Genomic DNA, 9,657 nt, shown 5'->3' with positions numbered 1-9,657 from the left:
ATCCATCTACTTTCGGAAGGCCAAATAAAGTGCTTTTGCTTTCGCCTAGAAACACACAGCGTCTCCCTGACATGGCTGCTTCAACACTAACTGCAGTTACTGAAACCACGCCTTCTTTCTTTGCGTGCACATTTGGGCGGCATTATGCTAATATGTATATTAGATTTGACTATGTCATTTGCAGTGCTTCTATATATTGTTAGATCATGCTTCCACATCAGAAATATCAGATCCAGCCCTGGACTCCAGATCCTGTCAGAAAATATCAGTTTTGTCTGGTAACAGAACAACTAGTCAGCTAAATTATCCAATACCCAAAACCTGTTAACGGCAAGTCATGTCTGGTCCCCAAAACCCTATTAACAGTCAAACACATTATCCTGAATGTGTGGAAACAACGTGGATGTACTGAAAATTGTCTGTGCATAAATACAATGTATGATCTGTGCGTCAAGAGCGCACATACACGGTTTGTTTGTGCATCAATATATCAGACTCACGCGTGCTTTTGCTGTACGACTCCTGTCACCGCAATCGTCTTTACCTTGATTGCAATCCTCATCCATCAAAATCTTTATCCAGCTGAGCAACGTAGTTTGCTTATCATGCGGTGTGATGTTTTAACATTCTGTTCAGTCTGAATTTCACACAGCGCAACGTGTGAGTGAGCTCTCACACTCTTCAGAAACAATCACAGAATATGACAGAGCTCGGCAGAGTTTTAAAGTGACACACACTGGAATGAATAACTCACTGAAAATGCTGCCGGAGTCTCTATTCTCTCTGCCATCTAGGACTGCCCTCGACTAAAGATTTTTCTGGTCGACTAGTACTCGTTCATTTTAAGCATTAGTCGACTAATCGCATGTTTATTAATAAACCATTTAGATCATGCTAATGAGCCTTTAATTGCCTACATAGCCTAATAAGTGCTCAAATGCACACGTAAAGCTTGCCATAGCGCACCAGCAGAAGTAATGATGATGAATGTGTCAGGGAAAAACAGTCCGATTAAACTGCATTAACATTTTAATAATCTATTGATAAACTTGTATTTTCTGTGATTTTGGCTTAAGAGATGAATTCGGCGACACTGACTCGTCATCTCCACAGTAGTGGATGCGCCTGCAAGCAAGTTTCATACGGATTACATAATCTGAGAATATTCGTTTTTTTCACATTTGAATTGTTTAATTTGAAAGTAGACATTTCACTCTCAATAGATATACTTTTCATGTCTGTAAGGCAAGTATACACAGAGTTTTTTGGTGTGATTTGCTTGTTGCGGTTCTCTTATTGGTGGAGATTTCTCTGCAGAATCATGGGTAATGTTGTTTATCACCAGGAATTTCACTGTTAAACACGGCACACACACACACACACACATGCATATACATATACATAAAATTGATATTATATTATATATAAATTTGGTCTTCTATTATATTATAAATTTTTTTTTGCAGAATTTATGATAGCAATAAAAAAGTAGTAAAGAGTGCTAAAAGTAGTGTTTTGCTCCAGTAAGGACATATCTCACTAAAAAAATGTTGATCTAATTTAATCTTGTATTTTTACAGGTGCTGGTTACCACATGGTTATAGTAAAAGATGCGTTTTGTAATGTGTCAGAGATCACCCGTCTAGTGCACATGTATGTTCCCGACGCCACTCTAGAGAGCAGTGCAGGCGCTGAACTCTCGTACATACTGCCCAAAGAGAGCACCAGCCGGTAAGACAACACTAACTATACATGTCTACTGAATACTGCATAGTATTTTTAAAATAGTGAAACCATATGTGTTATGTGATGCATTTCAGACAGTTGTAAGTAACATTATCGCTTTACCTGATTATGTTGCATGTTTAATGCAGCGAGTGGCGTATTGTTATTATTTCAGACATAAAGAGACATTTTCCATTTTTAACCCAGTTTTGAGTCTGATTGAATAATGAGTCAAATCCGGTACATTGCATTGTGGGATGTGATATATTTCAAGCAATGTACTCTGGTTGTATGCAACGCATTTTGGCAAAAGTAGTTATTCAGTGCATATAGGTGTTTGTATACTGTGAACTGTGCCGCATACTACAAAAACATCTGATTTGAAGAGGTTACATATTAGACGTGGTTAACAGGAATGCAAACATCAAGGTATCATCGTCATTGCCTTTAATCAAAATCCTTGATTGAACAAACTCTTACAAGAGACAATGAGTTATGAAAAAATGGTTTGATGTATCCAGAGTAATGAAACGCATGAGACTTTAGTCTTGGTTCTTGTTAGCTGGCGTAGCAACAGATGGACTAAATTTACCCATTGAGCTGTTTTTTAGTGAAGGTCTCGAAACAACAGTCTGCTCTGTTCATCAGACATGTGTGTTTCTCGTCCCCGACTCTAAACCACCGTCAGTGAGAGACAAACATCCTAAAAGCATTCTTAAAAGAAATGGTTCATCTCAAAAGTAAAATCATATTATTTTTAATTATGCATATGTTCCACAAAGTTTACAAAATATTTGAATGGAATTAGGGTTTTGTTTACTAGAACAAAAACTATATAAAAATTTGCTGAAATAAACATTAACTGAAATAAAATATATATAATATATCAAATATATGTAATAAAACACATATAATAAAAATGTAAGCTAATTTTATTTAAAAATATTAACAAAAACTATAATAGTATCTCATTGATACAAAAATTTAATTTAAAAGTGTTTTATAAAGTTTCAAGCTCCAAAAAAAGGACAAAATGTACCACAAACATATCATAAAAAAGGTTTACAACACTATCAACTATTTTACAATACTATCACAGACTTTTAATATAGCTTATTAATAATACACAGTGGAGATCCAAATGAGAGAACAACCTACAATTTCCTAAATTTCAAGGTCACTGCTTAATCCTATTTGAAGTTATCCTAACAGGAGTAGAGGGACAGTTTTTTTAAGCATATTTCATAAATTAATTGTATTCTGAAGCACAGTATAAAAAACTTAAATAAGATATTTGAAAAAGAACTCTGATCAAAATTAGAGAACACTTACAGATGCCTCCAAGTTATTGGCGTTAATCAGGCACCTGGTGCTAATTTCATTAATTATATGACAACCCCTAATTAACTGGAAACATTCCTCTAATTTTCACTGAGATTGCAAGACGGCGGGCCGCTCTAAGGTGACTGAAAGCCTGTGACAGGAGGCGGTCCAGATGAAGGCCAAAGAGAGTGACATTTTCAACTGCAAGAGAAGCTGGTCGTTCCAAAGCTGAGATTTCTCAAATATTGCAGCTTTACAATGACACCAATTAATTCAAGTCCCCCAAAAAGGCTGGTCGTCTACATAAGACAAATGCACGAGAAGACAGGACAATGCTGAGAATCTCAATGGGGAATCGGTTCAGCACTGCAGCTGGAATTGCTCACCAGTTGAACACTGAACAGGATAAGGATGCGTTTAAGAGAAGTCGGACTGAAACCGCAGTTTGCAGCGACCAAGCCTCTCATCAGCAGAAAGAATCAAAAGGCTAGACTCCCCTTTGCTGAGGAGCATATTGTGTGAAGAGAGGAGAACTAAAAAGGTAAAAAGTTCACTTTAGTGATGAGAGCAAGTTTAATTTATTTGGGTCAGATGGGAAACATTATGTTTGGTGTCAAACTGAGGAAAGATTGAAGCCCGAGTGCATAAAGAAGTCAGTGAAAGATGGAGGGGGAAGTGTCATGGTTTGAGGAATGTTTTCTGCAGCAGGAGTTGGGCCTCTTGTACAGCTACATGGCAGGTGAATGCAAATTCAAGAAAATGCTCCTGTCACACTGCAAAATAGGTACAGCAGCTGAAAACATTGAAATAATGAAATGGACGGCCCAGAGTCCTGACTAAACTTTAGAAAATCATTGGCGACAAAGTTAGGACTAAAAAACCACTACACTTCGATTTTTGTCGAAAATTTGTAATTTATATTTTTGGGACATTCAAGACATCCTTTATCACGTGCATAAGTATCTTGAGTCAATTTCGTTGTTTTTTCAAGAAAATAATGGGTCGTCTCAAACGTAACTTCAAAAAGCCCCGGAGAAACCAAGGCAGAACACCGTATAACACCAGTTACGGCTCTTTCACTTTGTTTGGAACGCTCAAATTGAGTTATTAATTGCAATAATTGCATAGCAAAATGTCTAGCATTCTTTTACGTTAATAAGCATAGCAAATAAATTGGTATCCACTCACATGTTTAACTTTTAGTCTGATTGTTACGGTAAAAAAAAAAAAAATTAATACAATCACATTACCATATGCAATAGCCCATATGAGATAGCCCATGATCATTAGATTTTATACAGGTATTACTATAACGATTTTGTAAATGGTGATCAGCAACCAAATATTGATAATGTGGAAGTTACTGACTTTTGCCTTGGTGTGACTTCTCACGTTTTGCAGACAATGCAAAGGCAGAGCACACCCTGTTTATTTTCTTTATTTTGCAAAAGCACAATGTTTTCTTGATATTGTAAGTGTACACAAATAAAAGTAGACCCTTTACAGATTTAAATGCTGTATTACTCTTATATGTACGAGGAAGTATGAAGGAGCATTTAAAGTTATTTTCGCTGTTATCATTAAAATCTGCAAGTGGTGGCGCCGGCGCCACCATCGACCCCAGGAGGTTAACTTCAAAATAGGGGTAAAAATCTAGTTTGAGCTCACAATTTTTTTAATGCAGATAATTTTCACTACTAAAACATCTAATTGTTAAATTTACAGTGTCCTACCTATAATTAATTTGGCTGGACAAGTAAAAAACTTTATAGTCATTTTTCTCAGTTTCACACTCTAGCAAGTTAATGTTTTTTGCCTTTGTAGGGCAGAATTGCGACCAACATTACAGAGGCCCATGAGCCATCACAGAGAACTCCCGGTCATTCTGCAAGTTAAAAGCATGCCGTTGTTTCTCCATTTTGATTTTATGTTTACCTCAGCAGCCGCTTGCGCATACTTGGTTGCTTAGGAACAGACCTGACAGTTGATTATCGAACTCTGCTCGGATCAGGTGGTTTAAGATTTCTTAACTAGACATAAAATAAGATTTTGTAAGATAAGATAAGAATCCTAAATCAAGTTAAGATTTGCTTCTGTAATACGAATTTGTGAACAATCCTAAATTAAAAGATCATATCTTAAGTTAAGACCTAAGATAGGAAGTTTCTGTAATATGCCCCCAGGTGGATAGTTAAGACTATCTCCCTGGCTTACGAGTCCTCTGGTCTCCCCTCGGCTCTGGGGGTCAGGGCCCACTTGTCTAGGGGTATGGCGGCATCTAAAGCCTGCTTTTCTGGTGTGTCATTACACAATGTGTATGAGGCTGTGGGCTGGTCTTCCCCGCTCACTTTTGTTAGGTTTTATAACCTAGATGTGGGAACCTCTCTAGGCTCTAGAATACTCCTGTCTTAGATGTGCACATATGGCACATCTAAGACAGGACGAGTCTAGACAGGTTATACATTGGCATGGCTGAGTTGGTATAATTGTTCCTGAAGTGTTTCCGATGCAGTGCAAGTTCCTGAAGGGGAACATCTCTAGGTTACATATGTAACCATGGTTCCCCGAATGGAACGAGATGTTGTGTCCCCCTGCCATACCTCCTGCATCCCTGTGAGTGCTTGATTTGACCTATCATAAGCTAGCGTTGTTTCTACCGGATGCACTTTTAAGCTTCCTGGTTGCTACGTCACCCCGCCTCGTCTCACCACTCTATTGGACTAAGTTCACACATGCTTTAGGATGCAGTCATACAGAGGCATTACCAAAGTGTTTCCAACGCACTGTCTCGTTCCCATCGGGGAACCATGGCTACATACATACCCTTTGTTGATTGCAGTGCCCTATGGCACCTTTGGCTTTGAATCTCAATGAACCACCTGTGAAGCCAACTTCTTAGGGCATTATATGGCGATTGGTACGTACACCCTTTGAATGGTAATGTCCTAAAAACTGTAAGTGTGTACAGAGTAGAGCCCTACACAGGACTGTTTTCTTAATCCCGCTCCCACTGAATTTCTAACCATTACTGCCCACTCCCGACCGCTCCCATTATTTTTGTGTCCACTCCCACCTGCACAAGCAAATATTCTAATACTGTATATAATTTTCGTGCATCAGGAAGCCGCTATCAATATGTGGGGTATTGAAATTGCTTTTGAATAAGCTCTCGCTTTCAATTTCACAATCATACGTACTCTGTGTAAAGGGAGCACATTTTACAACACAAGATATTTGTCAATGAACTCAGGATCTGTTGAGCAACAAATTCTTCACCATCTTCTTGTCAGTCATCTCTTACTCTCGACCTGTGATCAGTGAAATCTGACTTCTGCAGGTAGCAGTGGCGGCTCATGGGTTTTAAAATAGAGGAGGCACACTAATTGTATTGGTCTGGGATCCCTGCCGATTATTATCATTTGCTTAACCACTTTAAAATGGCTTTTTGGTGGCTTTTAGTCAGAAAACAAAGAAAACGACACCCATACAGCAAGATAATATAATTTCCCTTACCTGGCTTATCACTTGAAGCAAACATCCATCCCTTCTTAAGCCAGGAATGGTGAACGAGAATGTTCTGGAAAGGGATTTTGAGCCTCTCTGAGATGGCCCCACGAGGCGTCGCTCACTAGCGGATCTCAGACTTCTGGAGGGGATGTAGATTCATAGTAGTGAGTGGAAGTAGGTGGGTGCTGAACCTGTGGCTGTTCTATATGCAAGCATCAATGTCTTGAACTTGATGCGAGCCTCAACTGGCAGCCAGTGCAAGGAGAAAGAAAGAATCAGCAGAAAGAATCAAAAGGCTAGACTCACCTTTGCTGAGGAGCATGTTGTGTGGAGAGAGGAGAACTGGTAAAAAGTTCACTTTAGTGATGAGAGCAAGTTTAATTTATTTGGGTCAGATGGGAAACGGTGTCAAACTGAGGAAAGACTGAAGCTCAAGTGTGTAAAGAAGTCAGTGAAAGGTGGAGGAGGAAGTGTCATGGTTTGGGGGATGTTTTCTGCAGCAGGAGTTGGGCCTCTTATGCTGTACAGATACATGGCAGGGTTAATGCAAATGTTTATTGGAAGCTCGTTCAACAACATGCAGTACCTTCCCTGCAAGCATCTCACAATCAGCCTGCAGTTTTCATGCAAGGCAAAACTCCCGTCACACAGCAGAACGGGTAAAGCAGTTCCTTGAAGCGGAAAACATTGAAATAATGAAATGGCCGGCCCAGAGTCCTGATCTAAACCCAACTGAAAATCTCTGGAAAATCCTTGGCGACAAAGTTATCACTAAAGAAACCCACTATAGCCACCGAACTGTGGAAGAGACAAGAAGAAGTGAGGATGAAACGATGAAGATTAACAATATTTCAGAAAAAATCAAGTATTTATAGATTGTTCTCTAATTTTGATCTCCACTGTACTTCATACGAGTTTTGAGTGACATTAGAATAAGTTTTGTTTTTGATTTTTTGTTGAACTGTTAAAAATGACAAAGAATAAACATGGATGGATTTGTCAGAAGTGACTTCTTTTCATGCTCAGTAGTTGGAGCAGGTATTGATTTTCATGTGTGTTCAGGTTTGAGTTTGTACTGTTCTCTGCAGGTTTGAGCTGCTGTTTGCTGAGCTGGAGATGAATCGAGACGAGTTGGGCATCGCCAGCTACGGGGCGTCTGTTACCACCATGGAGGAGGTTTTTCTCAGGTACTTGAGCACAAGACCACAAATAATCAAGAATCTCTAATGATATTGTGTGCTGATTTTTCCCACCAGGTCCCACACAGTTTTATTTTTTTCCTAGCTGTATTATTAATACTATTACTATACTATAATAGTATTTAACTATTTTATTTAATTTTTCAATTTTCATTAAAATTTAAGTGTAAATTAAATGATTTAGTGTATTATTAAATATTTAGTAATTTTGTTGTGGCTTTATCATTTTTATTATTTTTAAAGCTATATTTCTATATAGCTTACATTTATTTCTTTTTTTATTTCATTTTAGTGATTTTGTCACTTCAACTTCAACTTATTTCAGTTAGTTGCCAAGGCATCTCTAATTCTCGTTTACTTAAAACTATATATTTTTTTTTCATCAAATTTTAATTTTTAATTTCAGTGTTATTTCATTTGGCAAAAATTATTTTTGATAGTTTTAGTTTTAATTACCAATAACAACACTGTCTCGCTCTCCTTTTAATCTCATAATCACTCCAAAGTTGTATATTCTTTTCAATAATGTCACAAACAAAGGAAAATGCATTAATATTAGCATAAATTAAAGGCTGCATTCATTTGATAAATAATACAGTAAAAACAGTAATATTGTGAAATATTATTACAATTAAAATAACTGTTTACTATTTGAATATATTGTCAAATGTAATTTATTCCTGTGATCAAAGCTTAATTTTCAGCATCATTACTCGTCTTCAGTGTCACATGATCCTTCAGAGATCATCCTAATATGCTGATTTGCTGCTCAAGAAACATTTCTGATTATTATCAATGTTGAAAACAGTTGTGCTGCTTCATATTTTTGTGGAAACCGTGATACATTCATTTTTTTCAGGATTCTTTTAATAGAAAATTCCAAAGAACAGCATTTATTTGAAACAGAAATAAATTCTATATTTGACTTTTTTTTGGATAGATTATTTGTTTTTATCCTTCATTACATTCTGCATGTGTTTATCCTCAGGCCAGGCTCTATATGCAGCAGTTCTATGCTATGTTCCTGAAGAGGGCGCTCTACAGCTGGCGCAACTGGAAAGTGATGGTGGCTCAGTTTCTGGTGCCGCTCATTTTCACTGTGTTGGCCCTCGTAGTGGCCCGCGCCCTCCCTGGAAGCCAAATCACGCCCCAGCTCCGTCTGGTGCTAAAACAATATGGCCCTACTCACGTACCCGTGGCTGTAGACGTCAGTGCTGGGCCGCTGGCTACAGCTCTGGCTGAGATCTATGCCGCACAGCTGCCTTCCCAGAATGCCATTCCTGCCACTAATATAACAGGTAAGAAATAACCGAATGAATAGATAAACGGAAGCTGCCTCAGCAACATCCTAACCTGTCGTTTTTCCTATCAGATTTGTTGGAGTACGTGCTATATAATGCCATGAGGGAGGGCGGGGCTTTCAATGAGCACTGCGTGGTGGGCGCGACTTTCAGGGGCCGATCCAGGAAGAACACTGAGGTCATCGGCTACTTCAACAACCAGGGCTATCACACCCCCGCTACAGCACTCATGCTGGTTGACAACGCTCTCTACAAGCTACTGGCCGGACCCGACGCCTCCATCCAGACTGGAAATTACCCCATGCCCCGCAACATGTCCGAGACGGCCCATAGCCAGCTTTCTGAGTACGTATCCTCTTTGGGAGTATTTAGTGGTGCTTGACAAGTAGGGCCTATGAAATTTGATTGAATTTTTTCCAAAATTCTGTGTTTTCAGTTAAAGATAAGACTCTACAGGCAAAACCGTTGCTTTTTTCAGGCACTGGTCAATTTTGTGATTTTGAGCTATTTTGCCTCCTAAACATGCCATACTAGTGGAAAGAAAACATCAAGTGTTTATTTTTCATTACATTTCATCTGTTTGCATCTGTAGATTTTATTTA

At 38.4% G+C, this 9,657-nt stretch overlaps 1 protein-coding gene across 1 annotated transcript in view; it reads left to right on the top strand.

Moving 5' to 3' along the window:
* Positions 1-9,657, top strand: part of LOC107553624 (ATP-binding cassette sub-family A member 3-like) — a 70,769-nt gene that overhangs the window by 50,768 nt on the left and 10,344 nt on the right. Inside the window, exons 14-18 of the mRNA XM_016235910.1 lie at positions 637-718; positions 1,581-1,731; positions 7,644-7,742; positions 8,748-9,052; positions 9,127-9,400. Of these exons, the coding sequence (XP_016091396.1) occupies positions 637-718; positions 1,581-1,731; positions 7,644-7,742; positions 8,748-9,052; positions 9,127-9,400 (911 nt within the window). The remainder of the gene's footprint in view (positions 1-636; positions 719-1,580; positions 1,732-7,643; positions 7,743-8,747; positions 9,053-9,126; positions 9,401-9,657) is intronic.

This window comes from Sinocyclocheilus grahami, unplaced genomic scaffold (assembly GCF_001515645.1).
Source record: "Sinocyclocheilus grahami isolate Dianchi unplaced genomic scaffold, SAMN03320097.WGS_v1.1 scaffold476.1, whole genome shotgun sequence".
Taxonomy (NCBI): Eukaryota; Metazoa; Chordata; class Actinopteri; order Cypriniformes; family Cyprinidae; genus Sinocyclocheilus; species Sinocyclocheilus grahami.
The sequence above is the reverse complement of the archived record's forward strand: the minus strand, read 5'-3'. Positions and strand labels throughout refer to the sequence as shown.